This window comes from Strigops habroptila, chromosome 10 (genome assembly GCF_004027225.2).
Source record: "Strigops habroptila isolate Jane chromosome 10, bStrHab1.2.pri, whole genome shotgun sequence".
NCBI classification, from domain to species: Eukaryota; Metazoa; Chordata; class Aves; order Psittaciformes; family Psittacidae; genus Strigops; species Strigops habroptila.
The window spans coordinates 29838510-29862164 of NC_046359.1; the positions used below are offsets into that span (position 1 = coordinate 29838510).

The 23655-nt window shown below is 35.9% G+C and overlaps 1 protein-coding gene across 7 annotated transcripts; it reads right to left on the reverse strand.

Moving 5' to 3' along the window:
• Nucleotides 1–98: 98 nt before the first annotated feature.
• Nucleotides 99–23096, reverse strand: DYNC2LI1 (dynein cytoplasmic 2 light intermediate chain 1). Of its 7 annotated transcripts, XM_030499231.1 has the most exons (14): nt 22792–22953; nt 21926–22043; nt 20621–20655; nt 20265–20334; nt 19177–19265; nt 17141–17327; nt 14632–14700; nt 13296–13373; nt 11721–11797; nt 11304–11374; nt 10755–10852; nt 8809–8901; nt 1703–1781; nt 99–289 (listed from the first exon to the last, which is right to left on the reverse strand). In XM_030499231.1, the coding sequence occupies exons 1-13, from the start codon at nt 22803–22805 to the stop codon at nt 1716–1718; spliced, it is 1065 nt and encodes a 354-aa protein (XP_030355091.1). In that variant the 5' UTR covers nt 22806–22953; the 3' UTR covers nt 99–289; nt 1703–1715. The 7 variants fall into 7 exon arrangements, with proteins under 7 accessions (XP_030355091.1, XP_030355090.1, XP_030355089.1 ...); XM_030499230.1 differs by having other exon boundaries at nt 99–1781; nt 22792–22982; XM_030499229.1 differs by lacking the exon at nt 1703–1781.
• Between the last annotated feature and the right edge of the window lie 559 nt (nt 23097–23655).

A 23655-nucleotide genomic window follows, 5' to 3' on the forward strand; every position in this document is an offset into this window, starting at 1 on the left:
CTTGTTTCTAGAATTGTATCTTATGTCCTATGCTTTGTTTTGATACCATTTGGGAGATTTGTAAAAGGGGCACAAATGAACTATGTGTAAAGACAGAATCAAGAAATCACTCCACTTTAATCTTATGCATACTGTACAATCAATGAGTACAGGATCTTTAAGCAATATAGAATTTACCCAACATGTTTTTGTCTTGTAAATGATGGCAAATCAAGAGAAGACATTTATATCTGTTCCTTCTTTTCATTACCATGTTCTTAATCTTGTTCTGGAAGCACTTTGTGAATTGCTAGGAAAAAAAAAAGTATTTGTTAATAAAATGTTGATTTAACTACAGTTCTTGGAAGTGATGTAGTCCGCATCTTTGGAAATTCTTCTCATGGGCTCACTAACATCCCAAGGAGTGTGATTTATCCATTTAATAAATCTAAGTACCTCTCAAAACTGAAAGCCTAACAGACAGAGAATTCCTAAATTTTGTAATGACTTTTCATGTTCAGTGAAGAAATTATTTGTTACAGAGGGATAGCTAGAGATTTCTTTGAGGAGACAAGTATATTTGTATCTTGAAATTCTATAATAATATAATTAGTCTAATTTGATAGTTTTGAGATTATGCATTCTGTAACAAAGGATTTTAAATCTTCGAGTAAACACAAGCTCTCCACATGAGGCCAAGATTTTTTTTCTAATGTCTTTATGTATCATATTCTGAATGCAAATGTTATCAGAAAAACACCTGGTGAAGAAATATGTTAAAAATAACAAATAACTTTAAAGAGCTGGAAAGATACCACCTTAGTTTGCCTTTCCCATTTTCCTGTATGTGTTCGTCAGGGGATATTCTTACAGTCTGGTCTGCCAAGTGACTGTTCAGACATTTAGCCTGACAACAAGTCTTAGCTTTTAAGAGACACCTCTGCCTTTAATCTAGATCTTGTCTTGCATATTTTCAAGGCATTCAGCCAATCTCATACTAGTGAGGGTGTCCATGGACAAAAAGTCATTTCCAGTTGAGGCTAGCATTTCACCAGCTTAAGCTGAATGTCAATCAATTACACTTGATTAGGCTGACTTACTGGCATTTCTGCGCAAAGTTATTGCAACATTATACAAGAAATAATCAAACTACATGATACTGAAACAGAGATAAAGCAAACTTCTGAGTTCAGGTTAAACATGGTTTTAATTCCACTTTATTCTGCCAGTTCTTGTGGAGTTATCCTATTCAAATACATCAAACAATGATGCAAATATATTCTTAAGCTTTCCATTTGAATTACATATGCAATGAACTAGGGAAAGATACCTGGCACACTTTACTATGCAGTTTCCTATTCTGGGTGTGAAAATGTGCTTGTATTTAAATATGTCTAGGGCAGAAGCATTCAACAATATACCAAATAACATGTTATAACTTATAAAATAGGTAAAACTGACTAATACCAGTCTTCGTATTCAAATCCATCTCCGATCAATCTAGAATTCCTTTCTCCCCACTTTGTAGAACTCTGTGTTAGTATCAAGATAGATACACTTATATTTGGACTGAGTGAACAAACATTTTTTTATTGAAAATAGTAACAGGAATGCTTAATAAATACTCTTTTTGCATTTTTGATATTGTATATTTTCAACTGCATCAGATTAAATTGCTAGTGTAGTGTTAAAATGATAAAAGTAAATGTTAAACTGAAGACACCTAAAGCAGTTCATCAATCAGAGCCAAAATCCATTTCTTTCCAGGATTTAGAGGCATTTCTTTTGTATTGTTCAAGTTCCTAAAACAGAAACACACATACATATTAATCTAATTTCATTTCTAAAAGTTGTAAGATACATACATTTTCCATTTGAATGTTTAAAGCATGTACAAATATCACTGTAGAAAAAAAGTACTATACATATTTTTATCTTTAACAAAATTATACTAAAAGTGCTATAAATTTTGCTACATATAAGGAGCTAGATCTTATTTATTTAGACCTAGGTACTTTCTAGGAAAGAAGAGATTCTTTTCTTAGACATTCATTTTGACAAACCAGGCTCCCCGTGAACATACAGAAATGGAACACTACACATGTTTTAAAAATAGAAGCCAGAATTACCCAATAGAAACTACTGTTACACACACATGAAGTCAGGGCCTTTCAAGAAGCAAAATGGATTGGTAATTGCTAAAGATTACAAAAAAGGAACTAGAAAAATAAAGCCTATTTGTTTCTGTTTTTTTTTTAAACACAGGGCCTATACCTCACCAGCGGTGAGAACTTAAAAGAGCCCTGCAGAACACAGGGTTGGCCAGAAAGCAGCAAGCAGAAATATATTTTAAAGGAATACAATGGATGTTTAGGAAATTAACATACCATATCTATTGTATCTATTCAACCTAGGGTGCTGGATATTGTGCAAATATTATTCGTCATTGCTTGATGTTTTCAGGAAGTGTATTATTCATGACAGACAATGATGCCATGCTTTTACTTCTGTTGTTTTTCAGTCAGTAGCTAAAATATTCTTTCAGGTGCTACTGTTTGGTAGATTGAACAGTTAGCATCTGTGTGTAAAAATAAAATGCCAACCCAATGTGGTAATTAAAATTACACATTTTCTAGATAGTAATTAGATTATTAAAAGCAAACAGAGGCTCAAATTGTGGAGGTATAAATGAAGTTAATTAGGTATGTAAGGTGAGGCAGTCTACATTATGCTATACTTGACATCAGCCGAGTACTAGCAAGGTAGAAAAATTACTTCATTGCAGTCAAAAGTGTTACTGGGAATTTTGAAGCCTATAATAAAAGGTTCTAGAAACATTCCCAAACAACAGTTTCATCTTCTGAATTGTATGCAGTGGTGCATGCTGGAATTATTTCTGAAGATATTTTTCAGCAAAAATTAACTTAGTGCTACAATTGCTTTTCGTTCATTTAAGAAGGCTAAATCTCACAAGTTGCATTATTAAATACAACTCTAAACCAGTCTTTACTCAGTATTTTCACTCCCTCATTATTAATATAAAGTAATTATTATCTTGGAACATACTGAACAGTTGGAAACTTGCCAACAGTTAGGAACAGAAAGAAAGCTGTGATATTTTAAGAAGGACATGTTATCTAATTTGTGCAAAATAAATAATTTCAGTTCTAACCACTTTCTCAAAGACTAAAGGAAGAGGTAAAATTAGACAATGAAGTTCTGCATATAACAACAATGCTGTCTGGGGGTCATATCTACAGATGTTGCCTAAATAATTAGCCTTACAGATTTATCATGTCACTAAACAGTTTCAAGAAAGAGGCAAATAATTTAGCAGAATTTATTTTGCTGTGCTCTTAGCTATCTGGAAGGCAGTTCAGTATAAAGGCAATTCAAAACAACACAGAAATGCAAAGCATCAAAACCGGAGCATATATTAAAACCGTATAGCTATTCTACTACATACAGAAGTACGGAACAAAATTATAAATATTTATTTTGGAGACATATCTAGGTAAGACTAACATTTAAAGAATGAGAAATGAAAGAAAAATGTGATTAAATGGAGGAATATTTACCAAAAAAAAGAAAGAATCTTTAAGAAATTCAGTGATTCAGGAGGAAAAATGCTGTCAGGAAAGTACACTTGCTAAGTTTTCATGTAAAATACGGGGATGTGTTTTACTTTCTAAGTCGGAAATGTAATGGAAAAATCTTTCAAATACAGCTTAAAGATCACACACACCCCCCCAAAACTCTTTTGAAAAGAGTACCTTCCTGCTCAGATTCCTCTACTACAAACATAAGCAGCATTCTAGAATACACTGTGACTATACCATCAGCTAAGAGATCCTCTTTCCAAAGTGAAAGAAGATTCGCGAAAAAATATCTCAAAGTATGCCAAAATGTTGGGGTTTGGGTTGCAAGTGTAGGAGGCACAGGTCAGATTTACAAAGAATTAACAATTGCAATTGAAATATACTTTCACTGTGCTCTGAGTGCTTTAAACATCATTAGTGCTAGAAACTTGTCTTACATGTCTCAACTCTGGCATAAAGAGGATTTTGAAATTTTTTTTTTTTTAACCTTAATGCTTCTGTACTTCTGTGTTTCTATAAATTCTTCATCTGTCATATGGGGAAGGTCACACTTAATCTCATAAAGGGATTGGGAAGAAAGACTTAAATGATGTTTGTGAGGCACTTGGATAAGATAACATTACATGTTCTCAGAGAAAAAAAATTAATACTTTTGTGTTCCTTGAAGTGTCTGAATGGCAGGTTGAGAAATAAGGTACACAAAGAATAAGAATGATGAAAAGAAGTACTGAACAATTGAATTGAGACATCAGCAAAATAGTATATGATCATGTAATTAAAGACAATACTATTAATGTCTACAAACAAGGAGGGAAAATTAAGATTGTAGGAAAAGCCTTAATTTTTGCATTTCCTCTGTTTTGAGGGACTGATAGGATTTTGACTTTCATGCAGTTTCTTATTGAAAGTGCCCTGAATTTGAAATATGGTAAAAATAGCCAAGTACTGAAACAAGAGTTAAAATTCTTAAGCACCTAAGCTTCAGTAGGAAATTTAGTAACAGTGCCCTAATAATGCTCTTTAAGTTGGTTTAAAAAAAACCAAACTTTCTTTTGTACCCATTTGGACATGCTTTCATGTGAAAACAAGAAAGCCTACTCTTGGCAGCTGAGTAAACAGCCTAAATAACTTTTTCTCCACAATATGAAGGCTAACACTTCTCTGCTGGAGAAAATGGAACAGGCTACTGCTGTTACCCACGTTATGGTGCCTGTCACACTTCTCTACCCAGTAACACTGGTCTGACCAAGTAAGTTCACTGTGCAATATGCAGTTTTCTGTTTTGTTGAATGAGGTTGAAATTGTCTCCTGAAGTTCTGCAGTATGTCAGCAAAGTATGCTCAAAAAATATGGCTCTTGTTCTGCTGGCCAGCATAGTCCCCATGTCAAAAAGACAGCTGCAGATCTGACATCAAGATGACTTCTAGTGGTGAATGACAGCTTTAATTCGGTCACTTCTATTTTAGGGGAAATATGACTATACTTCCTCGTGAGATGTTACAGAACCTCCCCTTCTGTTTATGACTTGTTAAAGTCTTAACAATTACAACCCTCTTTGTTGAGATCTGCTTTCATTACTTCTTGTAGCTGACGTCAAACACCACCAGGCACTTAGGGGTATTTTTTCTTTAGTATATTTTATGGCATTAGGCTTCAGCTAAAACTGGCACAAATCCCTAAAGTAATACCTTTGTGTAACAAGGACCAGCCAATGTGAATTTCAGCATCACATGACACTGACTTCTTAAGTACTCGACTGGGAGCTATCCAGTTCTTGGAGCTCAAGGTTAACTTTATCATTTGCTTCAACAAATGAAGCTGCAGTCATATGGCCAGGTGAAAAAGGTCTAAACACCTATTCTGAGCATTAGCAGTACAAGGCACAACAGGATAGCTAAGACCTGGGACAAATAAAAACCTTTTTAGAATACTTGCTTCTGTGGTAGAGAGCATTTCTAAAGGAAACAGAGCAGGCACACCCATGTGCCCATCTCCCTGCCACAAACATTTAGAAGGAACTAAGGAACAAGACTTTAATGCACTCGTAGGTGGTCACAGATGCAGGTGGTGTACGTACAGCTCTAATCTGACTCTTATTCAAGTTATGTGTGTAGCTAAAATGAAATTAAGGTGACCTTAAAGCATCAAAAGCCAAAAAGCTAGCAGAGAAAGGAGAGCAATGGATGACAAGTTTGCCATGTTGTTTATGCTTTATGTGAACTGTATGAAGACTTAACAGCAAGCTACACGTTTAAGGCCTAATGAACATGCAAAATGAATATATTTCTTTAATCTTGAAAGCCCTCCAAAGAGCTCAACATCCCAGTAATACCTGGACAGAATCTGCTAGTTAAGAAATACATTAAAAATGTAAACTCCAATAACGTCCCTGGTGCTGGATTCTCTCAGAACTTAACTCCAAAAACCAAAAAAGCAGTAAGCAATTGCAACAGCACTATTTGATATAAACCTGTATGTTGGGTGTCTGCGGGGCAAGAACTAGGAAAAGAATTCTGAAAAGACGTAGTCGAGACGTGCTCTGCCTTGAACAAAGGCACACTGAAGGAAAGACAGCCTCAGATAGCTTTCCAGAGCAAAAAGGTCTAGAACTAGAGTGGCACATCTTATAGTTAATTCTGAAAACATTTAGAGGAGGCAAAATAACCTGGCCTAAAAGAAAACACTCCTGTGGCAGAATGCTGATGAGCTGGACTGTCAACTTCTACAACCAAAAAGCACCTCAGATAAATACTAGCCGACAGCTAGGACATGGGAGCGAGCGAGGTACTTGCTTGTTTCTGTACTTTCTTCTAAACTGTTTTCTAATCTTATACTCAAGAATTTAACCTTTTAGTCTGCTAGGCAGATAAACCCTTCAACCAAGGTTACACAGTTGGAATTGATTTAATTAAGCTTTATACTGCCACAGTTATCTATAAATCTATTACAGCATTATTGAGCAGTCCTGACCAGGACTGAGTCAGTCAGGTATGCTAGTTCTTCTATCAGACTCACTGTCAGGGGCTATATCCTGTTTCTGTTGCCATATTTTTGTGTTTACTCTTGCTTTAAAGCTTATCTTTGAGATAAACAAGCAAACTGGTGATCACCTAGAGTCCAAAGTGGCATACTGACTAACTAGAAATAACTGAGAAAAATGATAACATGCACTTAAATGATTTTGAAATATATAGTCATCATTTTGCATTGTCACATGATTTCATTAGCAACATGTTGCATATTAAACATCTTGATATACTGTTCCTGTACACAATAGATATCATGAGACTCTATCAAGAACGTTCGACTTGGGATGCATTTAAAATGTTGCTTTAAAAATTGGATTTTTGTGCCGCTTTTCATAGACACTTCAAGAATCACTGCAACTACAGAGTTCTTTTAGATGTCTATTGCTATCTTGGTGCATTTCAAATTGAATAAAATTCTTGGAGTATAAAACATTTTAATAACATGCAAATAATCTTGTAAAATTAAACTTTATAATAGAGAAGTTTAGGAAATAGCTGCAGATAACAAAAGTAATTTTCTCTTCAATGCTTAAGTTACTTGTAGTAGTCCAACTAAAAGAAGCTACACTAGTTTGCAATGCCCTTGAACAGATTAAGATTCTAAAAGCCTGTCTCTTTTATTTAAAAATGGAAAATTAATAATTTCCTGTATGATTTCATCAATGCATATCAGTGCATTCTTTTGCAAGACATAAGCATTATCTTAAAATAACAAACCTAGTACACCACATAGTTATTTTGAGATATATAGATATACTGAGTAAGAGATTATAAATTCCAAACGCAATGTGCTTTACAAATTTCAAGGATTTCTAAGACTGCTCTTGATGTGAAAGAACTTCAGAACTGATACCTACATTAACAGGACATTACAGGTAATGCGTGAATTCAAAGACTGCAGGGGACTTGAAATTGCTTTATTCCTTTATATTATTAACGTATTTCTTTGCATCAGGTACCTATGGGTTTACTGCCTTATACAATCTAATGACTCTACAAAAACATGACAGCAGTTATAATCTAATCCTTTGGCTTTCTTTTACAAGCATGCAAATAGATGAAATTTGCTGCGTATTTTGGGGTTAGTTGAGATTAACTGCAGTGCAATTCAATAAAACTACCTTTCATCTGAAGGGTGGGGGTTTGTAAAAGCACGTGAAATCTAGACTGGTATAATCCATCATCTTAAAGCACTGTTTGAAAAACCTCCTTTAACCACAGTAACCTGGTCCATGAAGAAGTTAAATGGTACACAAATAGCCCACATAAAAGCTGTGAGAGGAGTGGAATGTTTCTCAGTCATTCTACCAAAAAATTGTGTGTGTGTGAAACAATTGAATCTATATGAAATAGGGAGATTCCAGACTCAGCACATGCTACTTCTTCCAAACAAAGAAAAACACACAAATCTTGGATTGATTTGAACAGACCCATACCTGTGATATCAATGAAGACTATATACAGTATTTCTACTCATGTGACATTACACTGATATCTATAAGGCAAAGTTCTAACCTTCCCCTAGTTTGCCACATAATTTTTCTATAAAATCAATTCATCACAAATGTAGGGAAATGCAGAAACACTTCAAAATTAATAAGACAAAATAAAAGACCCTTTCCCTACTAATGGTCTTTCCCAGAAGTCAGGGGATAAGCCAAATACCACTATGTGGAATAATTTTGTTCCCTCTGTTTCAGATAAAATGTACATAGCCTGCAAACCCGAGTCAGAAATGTGATCATCTCATACCTTTCCAGTTTAAATAAAAGGTTTTGAAGAAGGAAGACAGAAATAAAAAAGGTAAATAGCCCCCACCTTAAACCTTGATACCACTTCCTAGACTTTCTGCTAGACAACCCCAAATGAGAGTACAGGGTGCAGAAATGAAGAAATTACTGCTAAAAAAACTTTACAGCTTTACTTCAGTATTATTTTACTGAAATAATTCTGGAAGAGTTAGAGTGGAAATCTGGATTATTAATTTCTAAAGAAACTACAGAGCCAAAACTTTGAGATCTAAGAACGCTCTACCAGCTTAATGGAAAAAAGCCCCAACCAACTACTAAGCTGAAAACTAAAGTTGAAGTTATTTAAAGGCAAAAAGGGGACTATGAGCATATTCTACATAAGTTAATTCAGCACTGCTGGTGGTTCTGGAATACCTGACTCTGAACAGCAACTGGAGAACAGCCACGCACCTGTTTTTTTTGAGCTCTCATAACATCGACTTCATGCTCGGCGTATTGTAAATCCTGTGCAGGGTCCCTGGTATCTTGTAAATCACAGGAACTCTAAAAGAAGAAATTACAAAACCCCAAATGATAAAATCTATCTTCTTTTAACAAGAAAATGCCATACTGTACATCTAATGGAATTATTTGCTTTTAATACAAATGTATTATAATCTTGCATATATGGAAGAATTTTGTGCTATAGGACACAGATTAGATTAAAACAATCTTAGATTGGTAAAATTATGAGAAAGTAATAGTGCAGCTAGATCTTAAAGGAAAGAAAATATTCTTGTTTGGTAGTTGTTTATTATTCTATCCTCAAAATGAAAATACCTTTTCTGGCCCATGACATTTGGGCATAGTTAAGGTTGCTCTTGCTAGAGCATTTACTACTCAGGATTAGAATTTAGTTCCTGTTACCAGTAACATTACTCCAATAGCCGAGAAATTGATTACTATCTTTTTGCCAAATACCTGAATTTTCATTTACTAACCTTGAGGGAACAATAACTTTAATTCCAAAGAAGCAAGTACATTAATAGAAAGAAACACTATCAAATGAAGAATTGTTTGAATTTTTTTAAATGTTGGACATTTCTCCTTGCATTTCTCCTGCACATTTCTGCCTACTCATAACAAATGGAAAGTAGCAAGAAGGCAATCATACAAATGATGGAATTATACTTTTTATTAGATGAGGCAATGGAAAAAGAAATGTATAATGCATAAAAAAACAGCTTTAAAGTGTATTTTGGAACCAAACCAGAAGTCTGGGAATCTACTTGGCACATCTTCTTTAAATCTTCTTTAATTAGACTGTTACCTTAAACACTGATGGAGCTTCCAAGATGAGAAATGTATTCATTTCTCCAGCTGTTTCAGGGGGAATTCAGGAGTTATTGGGAGGTGTGTGTTTGTTTATTGTGTTTTAAAAACTATGAGGAAAAACAACATGAAAAATAACAGTTCTGTACAGTTTCTGAAAAGTAAAGTTTAGTCTTGATCATGTCGGACCATACCAAGAACAGCATCTTAGTGATAGTTTGTTCTGGTCACAAACCACCTGAAATAATTTGTAGGCTTTGATATGTAGCAGCCAAGTGAGTGGAAAGGGTGAATTCAGATTCCTTCTCACCAAGAATGGAGATCCATACGCTGAAAACTGGAAAAAGCCCAGTTTGCACACCATAATTTGAGGCACAGTTTTGTAGCCCTGACTTCCTTGCCTGCCCAGGTAAGGCGTAGAGCAGGAAATGGACAAGAATGAAAAACTGTGATACAGTTGAGCATTCAAGGAGAAAGCAGCAGCCTGAAAAGAAGTATTTGGGGGTTTGCCTCTTGGGACCAAAAACTTCTGAAATATGTACAAGATTTAGCATTACATAGGTGCCAAGGGACTCTGATTTCCTTGCAGATCCAACCACTTCCCATAGCAAAATGACAGGATTTTGGCAAGGAACTCTAACACATTCAAAGCCTCATGCCCTAGGAAAACAAGGATCAGGAGCTTGCTGCAGCCAGGAAGAGCTCTCCTCTTGGAACATCACTGTCATTTGGTTTGGTTATTAGGGGATATGTCACCTTATCAAATTCCAAAACCAGAATATAGTTTGTCTCTCAATATAATGAAAGGCAATTTTACATCTTTGGAAAAAACAGAGGGTTACTTCAGTACTTTCATTATTACTTAACGTAAGAAGGTGACTGAAGATGTAGAAGTAATAATCGAACAACCACTACATACAAATGTGTATCTTTTAAAAATGTATGAATTAAAGAGGTTGGAAGGAACAGAACTGCTAAGCGAGATTGAAATGCCAGTCAGTGGACCTGAAAGACAAAAATCAGTAGCTGATATTACTACTATTGTATGAGGAAGGAAGCTGTGCAGCAGACATGTCAATACCTACCTTGGGAGGAAATGTTTTCTCAAATACTTTTTTCCACAGTTCCAAAGGTGTGTTTGCACGCAGCTTTGCAATATCACTGTCAGAGGCAGGTGGTGGTCCTAAGCATTACAAGATAGCACAAAGTGATGTAAGTATATTGTCATAACAACAGAAATTATCAAACAATTTTGGATAATGATCCATCTAATTTAATGTTTTATCTTCTACAGTGACAAGCTGCAACAAGTTTGAAAAAACATTCATCTCCTACCATGAAACGGGCTGAGTGGTATTGTATATTATATTTTCTTTCAGATCTAAGCTTGTTGGTACTTTACTATTTGAAGTAGTCGCAATACTTTATTAAACTACCTAACAAATCTGCATAAGTAATTCTCTGAAATATAAATACTGAATCATAATTTCAAACTTTGTAAGCAATTTCCTTCACTAACCTGTTAAAACTGATGCTGAAGTGAATTTAACTTTTTAGTTTTTATTTTCTTCATTTTTTTTCTTGTTTTCAAAAACAATTAAGCAACAAACACAATGAACAGGAAACGTCCTAACCTATTTGACTTAGTGAATCCATGCCTGCTGGTATAAACAGGGGTTTGCTGTGATCCACTGATAAAGATTTGCTAAACAGAAAAAAGAAAATGTAGTAAGTATTTAGCATACAACAAAAAAATTACATTATTCTAGCCAAGACTAGACTCTTACTGGGCTTTTCATGTGAATACATGTAAATAAAAATCTACTCAATTGTAGCAGTGACCATATTTCTAATCCATGTTTTGGAATCAAACCCAAGGAGTTATCACTGTCCTATGCAGACACAGGCAGCTGAGATCAGGAGTCAAAGTCCATGAATAAGAAGAGAGATCATATTTAAGAAAAAAAAATGGTTTGGTGATTAAAATATTTTTATTAAGTACTTTTAGACTCTGGGCAAGACATTTAATAGTTGGACAATAATTATGTTACCTTTTATCATAGCCAAATGCCAAGTGATTAACAAGAGCATGGGCTTTCAGCAGGAGAGCCTCAGATTTACTGGTAAACTAAATGAATCAGAAAACAAAACATACATTATGATCTTCCATCATAGAAATATTACATTATGTTGTCTACATAGAGGATTTCAGATAGAGCCTGGCTAAACCCTGACATCAATAAATTTGGTATACATTCACTGAACTTACTAGAATAAATATCTCGCCCCCCCTTCCCAAAACATGAATGTATTTGTCACTGGATATATAGATCAAGAAAGATTAAATTAAAAATAGCATAAGTAAAGATTAAAGAACAAATTTTAAAATATTCAACACTTTTGAAGCATGCACATTAAGAGACAAATCTTGGCCAAGACTAATCAGTCATTAAAATTTTAAACTACATAAAAAATTATCCAGAATACCACAAACACAAATATAACTGTAAAATTCGTCACACAACATAAAAGCAGCTTGATAGTGGCAGAACTGACACCGATTTATCTGAAAGTAGTTCCCAGAATATCTTCTCAAACATCATGCGTACTCCTGTCCAAGGGCTTTTGTATCCTAATAGATTCATGTCTTTGAGAAAGAAGTCAGATCCCTACTGGGGCAAGTTAAGTTTTTCCCACTCATTTCAATGGGAATCAGGATTTAGGAGCCAGAGTTTCAGGCTCCTGGTTTTTAATTTTTAATTACAATAATGCTTAAACACTTTAAAAAAAAAAAAAAAAAATCAGACCAGTTGTATTAAAGGACATGCTGTGATCATAAGAATTTAAAGCCAATATAAGTTTTTGCTAATCAAAATGAGCCACAATTAAATATTATTTATTACATAAATGATGGTTGATACAATTAGAAACATCTTCTGATGTAAAGAGAGCCCAAGAGGCAGCTTTTTTGCATTGTTAAACTCAGCATGCATGTTTCTGCTCTTACTCAGAAGATGGTCTGCTAAACTCAAAATCAATTTATATACCCACATAAATACTTCATTGTCCTCATGGTTGGCAGATCCTACTCATTACTGTAAAAAAATCCCTGCCTTTATTCTTCAACACCGTGAGTGTGATAATTTGGTAAACTCAAATTGCTGTGAAAATGAGCCCTTGGATCTAAGTAAGTTCTTAAATCTACCAAAGCCAGGCCATGAGACATAAATTCATGCTTCTACCAAAGATGTCTGTTCTCCAATTCTATCACTTTTGCGATCACTTTTGCCTGTCCTCCTTTCTTGTATTAAAAAAAAATTTTCCAGACATGCAGTAATCAATAGGGGAACTGAGTTGGCTAACAGATAACTATTTTTATTTAGTTTTTGCTGATACTGGTAATTATCTGGTTTGTTTGCTCACAAGGTATATCCATCCATCCATCCATCCCCTGCCAATACCTGTAACCTGTTCCGGCAGATTCGCTCATGAATAAAGGTACTGAAAAACAAATTAAATCCATTTTCTCTAGGAATTTTACATATCTATTTTTTTTTTAAGTATCGTTTTGTAACACAAATACTGCTTATCTTCTCTATCTTTGGATAGAAAGTTAATATACATACCACTAATGATGCTCCATAGTAATGTGAAACAAATCGAAGTGTCTTGCTTATTATTTTCCTCACTTCAGAATCAAACTCCTGAAAAAGTTGATGTTGGAACATACATGTAAGAAACAAACCCCAAAATATTACATTTAGAACTTTTAATTTTTTTTTTTTTTTTATAAACTAAAATGCACCTAGGCTACAATATATGAGGCTTTCAGCTGTCAGCATAATTATATCTTAAGACAGAATTGGTAACAGCCTACTCTGAAAAGAAATGTCACAATTTCCCTTTGTTTCTTTTTTACAGAGGGAGCCTAATTCAGGCAATATGTTAGTCCCAAAAAGTTTCTTAATTGGGAATGTGTACTGAATTTTCAATTACCTTGTTTAATTTTGTTTTAAATTTTCAGAAGTAAAAATACTGCCTGTAAGTTTTCTTTTCTTTTTGTGAAAATATTTAGTTTCAGTAAACCTTTGGGTAAATGTTCTCTAAGTTCCAATGCCTGCCAGATTTGAAAGGTAAGTAAAAATACCTTTTCATCACTGTTTCTTTAATATGAGATCATTACACATGGCCTTACCTGGACAAAGCATGCAAAAATCTGGTCCCAGTGAAGCCTGCAGGACATTCTCCATAGACCCCAGAAGAATAAGGCTGTAACTCTGTGGTGGCTACCTGAGAGTCATTGATTTTTAAAGAGGCCATGGCTCAGCATAAAGCCTCAGTATGAAATAAGTACCATATTAATAAAGGATTAAGTAACTCAGCCAAGTATCAGTCAGTGGGTAGCCATCCACAGAAGCACAGGCTGCCAGCATAGCAGCTAAAAATCAACCATACTGTTCTCTAGTTTCTCATGATCAAGTGCTGCTTCAAAACTGTCTCTAAAAACTTAGAAGTACTTAAAACAAAGTTCCAGACTGAAATGATAGTTTACTGCTTCTTCTGACACAACTACCAAAAAATTTGATTAGGTGACAGGAGAGACACCTGTCTTTCATTGCCATAAACTTAAAGCTGCTGTCAGAAGGCACACATGGAGCTGGACTTCTCTCATTATAAAAGGAAGTCATGAACATCATGTTTTCTTGCTTCCCTCTTTAGCCTGCAGCAACTTGTATCTCAACATTTTCCAAGTACATGTCAAAAATCGCCAGATTGGGAATGTTTTGTAAAGGAATGACAGTAGGTCTTCCATAATGCTGTTGGATGAAAAGATTTTCTGGTAGAAGAAGGTTGACTGGCCATATTTTTGTTCAAATAATTACTATTACCAAGATTTGAGTATATAGAATTTTTACCAGGAATCTTTTAATTATTTAAAAAAGGTAATTAAGTATTACTTACATGAAAAATATCATATTTGCTTCCAATTATCACCAAGGGTATTGGAAAAGGGTCAACTAACTCATAATCCTATTAAATAAATATGCAACAGTTAAACAGTGTAAACAAACTGCAGAAGATTGCAAGTGTTCAAACAACTGAAAGGGGTTAACATTAATTCACAGAACACAAGGCCTATTTTTTTCAAAACCTTAAGTTAGATAAAGAAACTTTAATGCAATAGCCATACCATATTCTACAAGTTTCTCATTTTCTTTGTAAATGGTCAGGAAATGTTCCCTCTGAGCAGTCAGAACACTTATTGGCATGAAAGGGCTCTTACATTATATACTCCAGCTCCAACATTAGATGGGAAGAGAGGAAAAACCTCATGCTTTCAGAACAACTGCAACACTGAATTAGTAGAACCAGCTTTTTTATACCTTCCCCCTCCTTGCATCATACACAAAGTAAGAGAGACAAAAGCTCAAAAAAATTAAGCTGAATGATTTGCTTGTGTCACACATTTGTCCTCCCCACATCACATTTTCCAAACTCTTAAAAAATATTTAATGTGAATTTCAAATGTTTGATATCAAGCAGCAAAAGGCAATGTCACTTAACAACCATGAAGATGCCAATGGATGAAAACAGCTCTGTGGGTGTAGATTTAACTGTTAAACAGCTAACTTCTGATCAAAGTTTTAATAAGTAGATTACAATAATTCTCAAGTTATCTGGAAGGTTTTCCTGTAGTCCATATGAAATGAGAGAATCTCCTCGTGTTCACGCAATTATTTAGTCAAACTGTTTTGGTTGCAGCAGAGTGGAAAAGAGATGTGTTGTAGCAACGGTTGACCTAACTCTTCCCTTGTAAAACCAGTTATTTCACATACAGGTTAAATGACAGTTAGTGTATTAGCAAGAAGCTGCACATACTGAAAGTCCTCTACTTTGAGAGGAAAAATAATGGCTTCACTCATACAATAGAGGTAAAAGCTTTGAGCAAGATTATCATAACTTAGAACTAGTTATAAGGAATATAGAACTGAAAAAATTAGGTTTAGTTTCTTAACTAAGAAAAAATTAATTCTGGATAGCATCAGAAACATTAAAACTGGCCTACTAGACCCTATTCATCTTTTGACTATGGAATTAATTTTGGCTATGGACTACTTCAGGTGCATCCAGCCTTTTTAAACAAGGTCTGCATCTGATACCCTTTATCATCACAGCCAATAATTCTTTATCCAGGGCAATGGAATATATCTAGTCCTTAAAAAAACCCTCTAAGAACCTCATCAATTCCTGTTTATCATAAATATATATTTAGCTATAAAAAGGCAAATAAACTGTCTTTGACTATAAAAGGTAGTATTTTCTCCCACAAAATCGACATAATTTTTTTCTTGAACAATGATGAATGTAAAAAGACAACCAAGGAGTAACATAACATTTGTTTGCATTCCTTCTGGTTTTGATAATGAAGGTTGAATAGAAATTCTAGTTTAGAAGGTATAATTTATACAGGGCAGGTATAGTAAGTCTTTTCTTGACAATTAATGGCATTATTCATTTTTACTTACGGAAAAAAAGCTTGCAGTTTTCTGATACGTAAGCCCCTATATGTAAACTTGACACTGTGGTCATGATTTATTGCCAAGTGTGCTCGTAGGCATTTTCTTTTTGTGAATTACCTCCTCTAAAAGTAAAAAATGAAACAATAAACCAGAAGATCTCAAACCCTACACTCTAAATCTACTGAGTGTGGCATATGTTGCTTTCTCACAAATTCTAAGTTTTACATTTTTGAGCTATATAAGCATTTGCTGTATTGCAGCATTTTATAGAAGTTACAGTAACTAGATTTATGTGCCAAGTCTTTGAATTGTTGAATACTTATTTATGGATTATATACACACAACATTTGCCGAGGTTTAATGCACAATGACTTTTCATTTTTATCGCGCACCATCTAGTTTAGCTTTTCCAGAGATTTAGTTAGCAATTATGTTTAAAGGACTGATGTTAACAATTCTGAAACTTTATAATTTAATTAGTTGTCAGATTATCAAAAGGCATTGAGTTTGTGATAGACATTTAAATAAATGCAAAGTATATAGTCATGTTGATGGCTGTTATAACGATATTCTTTGCTTAAATTTGTACCTTCAGCTAGTCTCTTGCTAGATGACTTTTGTACATTCTAGTTTTCATCTTCATTTTAAAAAGATGAGGGGGGGAGAAGCAAACTGCTACTCTAAAACTATTTCTTTTGATTGGTGTAACATGCCATAACAATCACATTAGATATCTAACAAAAAGATATAAGAAACCTTCTTTCCTTGTTTCTGCTCTTATTGAATTTTTATTAAATTGCTATAATTTTCCGGTGAACAGGTTCATCTACATCAAATGGATTTTCAGTCATGCATAAAAATCTAAAAGAGTTGTTTATGATTTTCAAAAGCATTATCCTTAACTGTATAAAGGCCTGTGACATCTGGAGAAAATATTAGAAGCAACTTACTGGATGATCCCTCTGCAGATTGTTCCGCATTCTCTGTTTAATTTCAGTAGCTACTTCCGGGTTTGTCTTTTCTAGTTTGGCTAAAATTTTGTTCACGTGGTTCCTGGTGACCTGCAGAAGTTTCTCCATAGTAGTCCAGAGTTCATTAGGTTTGGACAGATCCAAAACAAGAACTACAGCAAATGTCCTAATAAAAAAGCGTTATTTGGTCAAATCTTTAGTGCATGAGACAATTAACATTTTCATATACAATCATACCTGTAGAACAAATGCTGAAAGCGACAAATATGAAAATATAAATGCTAAGATAGAATTAAATGTGATGGCATAGGAAGGTAGCTTTTAAGAATATTCTGAGCTCTGAAGAAACCTTTCCCTTGTCTCTTGATCAGAACTATTACTTTGGCAACTTTCCATCAGAGTTTTTGGGGGACCATATACATCAAACTTTATGTCTGGAGACTGTGTTTCAAAGCAGTAAAATATGCAAATATCCTGAGCCCATTTAGCTCCTTCTTCCTGTATGACTGGGACCTTCTACTATCACATGTCCCTGTCAGCTCGTAACTCTACAATCCCAGATGAAGCAATGTTAGCAAATGGTTAGGATCTTTCCTAACCATTAATGTATTAGAAAGTTCTATACTTTCATTATTCATTTGTAATATGAAATGGAAAAATCTGGTTAAGGGCAGTATTCTGTGCCATGGACCATACCAATTAGTTGGAACATCAAATGGGTGTATGAGAAAGTCTTCTGAAAGATAAATGGAAGAAGTCAGAGTACTCAAGATGTACTTAGTGATTACTAGGCTTTTAAAGGTGCATTCTGGTGATGAATGTTTTACATATAAATTCCTTTCCTTCCAAAACCCTGCCTCCCAAAACTGCATTAAAGTGCAACTGTAAAGAAGATTGCAAAAGCAATCATTTGAATGGACGCAATCTTTCTTTCGCATTCCATCCTGATTTGAAAATGTGGATTCCTGACCAGAGTGGTATTAGAAAGACTACAAAGCAAAGTGAATGTCCACTTTCACTATAAAATGCTGTGGGGAAACAAATCTGGTGAAGAGTCTCTTGGTGAAACCAGATGCAGTTCACTGAACTTGCTTGACTACAGACAGATGAGAAAACCAGTGAAAAGCACTTACACTTAAGTTGAAATGGTAGAATTTTTGCATGTTAAAATATTGCCTTATGAACAGAAGTGGTCTTACAGAACAATGTTGCTACCCCATCAAAGAATCTTAACATTATCCACGTGAGAAGATTCCTTAGCAGTAAAAAGAGAAGACTGATGGAGGTGAAGCCCAGTTAAGTTCATTTAGACAATAACTGAAAAGTCATAGTTGACTTTTTCCCCCAAGCTCTTCTAGAAGCAAAAAGCTTCACATGCCAGAAATGTTTTTTTATTCCTTCTTAGTCTCTCACTAAATAATGGCATTATCTCAACAGCCAAGACAGTAGGAAATGTACATGATAAAAATTGTATCCCTTCTTGTTTTTTTTTCCCACAGAAGTTAAAGCTCACTCCTCTTCTCACCAGTTGGTCACATCACTCCCAAAAAAATATATTGTTTTGGTCACAATTTTTTGCCTTGTTTTTCACCTTAAAATACTGCCCCTCACAGATGTACCATCTACGTTTGCACAGAGAAGTAGGAAGCAAGATTTTATTTTTTGTGTGCTCCAAGGTATACAAAAAATTGCTTTTTCTGCTATTTCACTAAGCATAAAGATACAATGTCTTCTCTTTTTCTGTTTTTCTTGTTCTAGCTACTTAAGGCCAACCTATTTCCTTCATGTTATTGCTTTCTCTAGTTGGAGATTGCAAAGAACTTGGCTTATTAGGAGGGAACTATGAAAAGGAAGGTCAAAGCAAAGTATCGGTGGTATTACAATGTTTTTTAGAAAAAAATCATAAACATTCTATCTTACATTTTGAAAGAGTTTTCCATAATAAAAGGTCTAGAGATTTACTTATGTTTGAAGGAAAGCTGGAGTTAACTTTGAAATGGTAATTTCGCACTTACCTTATGCTGTTACTAGTGATTGGTATTCGAATAAGTTCCATTAACGAGGTTCCACCACCTAGTTCCCAAAAATGAGCTACATCTTTAGGCTGTAAAAGAGTTTCTTTATATTAGAAACGTGTGCTTTCATGCAACACCAAGAGAAGAGCATCACCTGATAAACTGGCTTTTCATGCAAGTGACTCAGAACAAGAACATAATTATTTCACTAGTATTTTCTGAAAAACAAAACCAAAAAATTCCCCATGTTAAAGAAATCCCATACAAGACTTATGAAAGACTCCTGGTATGCCTATGACTGTCTTGATAAAAGAGTATAGTAAAGTAAAAAAGTCAGGAAGCAACATGATTAATGATAAACATAGAAAAATTAAATTCTCTTCCCTTTCTTCTTGTTTATTGCAGCTCAAGACCAATGCTTTTTGAGAAGCTTTCAACTGGAAAACTAATGAATCTCTACAGTCGCATTTAATTTCTAGGAAACGTTTTACAGAGTCAGATTTTCCACTCCCTACTTCAGCAATAGAAACAGCAATTACTTGCAGCAATAGTTATTGCTGCTGGGCAGTGTTGTGCTGTGATGGAAATGGGTTCAATATTTCTGTTAATATAATCTGCAGTACAAAAATTAGTGATACAGACACATAGCCCCAAAATTTCATTATGATTTTACATCCTCTAAGATGGCTGCTCTTCTCACAAAACTAGTTGTAAGGTATCTTCACTGGTTTATACTCAGTTTGCATTTCAAAGACAAAGTTAAAGGTGTGCATACATACGTATGTTTGTGTAAAGGTGTGACATACCTATGTTACAATGGGAAAATAAAAGCACTCAAACACAACAAGGTAGCTTTTATAGATTAATCTGATTGCTTTGGTTTATACTTTTGTCTCTGATCTACTATATTTTAGTGAGAGGGGAAAACATTACAGATTAAAATAGAAAATTAAGCTAGCTAATTTAGGTAAATGTTTCACAAACAATAAGCTAAGATTCTTATACATAAACCCAAAACATATATACTATTTCTATGTGTGTGTAGATATATACAAAGATATGGTAAACTATAATTTCTGGATACTCACTGTATCGGGTCTCCTTGCCCTTCTTCCAAAAGTATACTCCAAGGCTAAGGTTGGCTTTGGAATCTCCTCCCTATACAAGGAAATATAACTTCATTTTGTCAAGATCCTCTAAATAAAGTTAATTCTACAGTTACTAAATTATATTTATCAGTCAGTTCAGAATTTGGCTTACAAACAGCAGTACAGAGAGGACACTTTAAGACAAGAGGTCTCATTTGCTGAAGACAGGAGGAGTAGCAGTACCAACCCGAATAGATGGCCAAATACTGGAGGAGGAGGACTGAAGGGGTCAGATGACAGGTAGTAACTACTTCTAAAATTACTTTTAAAACTACTTTTAAAAATTTAACACATACCTCTTGAGGCACCTCAGTATAATAGTAGTCTTTCCCTGGAAATTAAAAACAAAGAATACCCCTATTGTACTGTCATTAAACCATAAAAGTTGTATTGCTAAATGAAATTCACCCATTTAATGTTCCAATAATAAAGTACTGGAAAAGTGTAAACTCCTGTAATTGTTTGTAGCCTTAGAGTGGAAACTGAACTGCCAGCTTTCTGTCAGAATCAAGTTACACTACCATTATTGTAATTATAAACTAATAGAGATGACAAATACAGTAATAGGAAGAGTGTGCTTAAAATTAGACATTAGTGATGAACCTGGCCAACTCTCTTAAATTGTTTAACAGTTTTTAATTTTAATAATACATTTATGTAATATGTGGTTTCTACTGGAATTAATTATTACCAATGAGATGGAAATAAAAAGAATGTTTAAAATACAAATATACATACAGAAAAATATGTCTTTTCACTGTTGAAATTCAGACACTGAGTACCATCCTGATGGGGCTAGCACTTCTATGGTTAACTAACTCATGTGTCCTTTCCTATGTTAAAAATCAGTGAATTTCAGGTAAATCTGAAAAGTCACTGTATTTTCACTGAAAATGGTATTTTAAAAATTGCTGATTAGGAAGTTGCACATACACCAAATATTCTAAAATAAAAATTGTCTTCTTAAAAATGTGACTCACTTGGTCAAAAAGGCAAATATTTCCTTATTTACTTTACAAATAAATGCTAACAAAATAAAATATGAAATTATTAATGATCAAACATTGATGGGACAATGAGTTAAAACAGCCTTAGGCATGTAGAATCATGAGCTTGCAATCACTGATAAGGCATGTTGAAATAGGCCCAACATAATACAGGCACAATTCATAGCTGGATTTCAAGGCCTCTATCTACAACAAAACTGGTATTAATGCACTTAAATTGGATTGCTATCAGTTAAACCTCTACAATGGGAAATCAGACATGTCAAACAAGTAAAGAGAGTAACATTATTTCCAGCAGTTACTTCTTAAACAAAATTTATGAAGCAAAGCTCAAAGAATAAGCACATCATCGATACCAATGGTTGAAGTTTTGACTCTCCAAACCATAAACTTGAATTTCTGAATTGTAATAATGTCTAACTGGTCCACACTCTGTGGAATGCCCACTCTGCAGAATGAGAACATGATATATTTTGTCTTTAGAAGAATTAAGTGAACCTTAATATCTGAAAATACCAAATATATTCCCTGACACAAACTATGTTCAAAAGCACAGAACTGTACAGTATTTAACTGTACAGTATTTAACATTACCCCATTTTTGTTTCCCATAAATAATACTGATCTTTCCCAAACTTCCGCACGCTTGCCATCATCGTCAGCGTTTTCTCTCTTCTCCACTTCAGCTATAGCAAGATCCCACAAAGTATCACTAGTGGAAAAAACAAAACAAGTGTCATTCAAGAGAAACAGCATACCCTAGAGCGTAATTCCAGAAAATATCTAAATGGATAAATGAAGGGTATTGCAGTTTATTATTATTTCACATCACATGCCTTCTGCCTGTCGAAGTACTTTTTCTAACAAAACCAGGTTAAGCACAATTCCTCACGTTTCCCCAACAGCCATTCGTGGCACACGCTAAGTACCAGTCGTGTACCGGAAGACTTTGTTTTGAGCACGTTCAAGATACCTTTAAAAGGTTTTCTGGCGATGAAGGCTTTTCACAGCGCCCTGCGGGCCAGCCTAACGGTCTCTGGAGTCGGGGGCTCCCGGACTCCGGCACCGGAGGAGCCGGGCACAGGGCAATGAGCTCAGGAAAGCTCAGGACCTGCCCTCGGTGTCCTAGGGAACCTACTGCTCGGGACAGGGAGGGCTTCCCCTTCTCAGCCTCCCCCGAGAGCCACATGCGGGGCTGCGGGGCTGTGCTTCTATGGTAGGGACCCCCTTTTCTACGGGGTTCCTACCAGGAGCCACCGGCTCCGCGCACCAAGGGCCAGGCGTGCCCCCATCTCGCATCCGGCCCCGCTCTATTTCAGGGGCAGAGGCCGAAACGGCCCCTTGTCAGCCGGCCTGCCCGCCCGCCTTCTTCCAGGCTGTCCTCCCTAGCCGCCGGCTGCTTCCCCACCCGGCAGCAGGGACGAACCCCCTCACCGAACCCGGGCAGGGCTCCCCGTTACCTGGCCTTGGCCATCGCTCCTCGGGGCCTGGGCCTGGCTCCCCATTGCCATAGGAACCGTGCAGGGCACGCTGGGAGGTGTAGTTCCACGGACGAGGGGACGGAGGCCGCTTCCCAGTGGGGCCGGGCCGCGGCCTCGCCCCGCCTTCCCTCCCGCTGTCTGCCCGGCGCTGGCGGCGGCTGCCCAGGCGGTGGCGGTGGAGGCGGCGGTGGAAGGTCTGTTCTCGCTTCAGGCGGCAGTAGTGCGGCATGCTGGAGCTTCTCTGAGGGCTGACAGCGCTGCGCTGCGCAGCGCTCAGCTGCCTCGGGGGCCGCGGCCGCCGCGCCCCTGAGGTGAGTGGAGGACCACGGTGGTTCCACCGAGGGTCCCGCCCGCTCTTGGGGTCGTTCGTGGGACCCGCAGCTGCTGCTTCTTTTCGGGTGCTGAAAACGACGCCCCGGCTTGTTACCAGAGTGTGCAGTTAGTGGTGCGAGTCCCTGGGTCCTTGGGGGACTTCGACTGTAGACCTTGTTCTGAAGATATAAAATACTTCAGCTGTGGAGAAAGTCAGGGATAAATAGCTATTTCATAACTGGTGGGGGTCGTTTATTTTACCTCAGTCTTAAGCATTGGCTTCTGACAAACTCATGGTCCCAAAGATTGCTTTGTTAACAGTGGAGGGAGTGAGACAAGACCTGGCATAGCTCCCACACCCTGATAAGTTAACTCCTCTATAAGAAAGTAATTATTTTGTAGTTACTGAGACATATGAATCAACTATTGCAAATGTAAATAAGATGCTGTAACAAATGAGAGATGGGCTAGATTATTTCAAATAAGATCAGTCAAAGATCAAATCCAAAGATCTTGTAAGGGTTGGATTAG

Bases quoted from the DNA above. Each gene is read 5' to 3' on its own strand.
- DYNC2LI1 (XM_030499229.1), bottom strand. The intron at 11,798-13,295 runs GTATGTATATTA...TGATTCATTTAG, and splicing joins ACTATGGAGCATCATTAGTG to TTTACCAGTAAATCTGAGGC. The intron at 290-8,808 runs GTGCGTGGCTGT...TTTTTTTCCTAG, and splicing joins TGAGAGCTCAAAAAAAACAG to CAATTCACAAAGTGCTTCCA.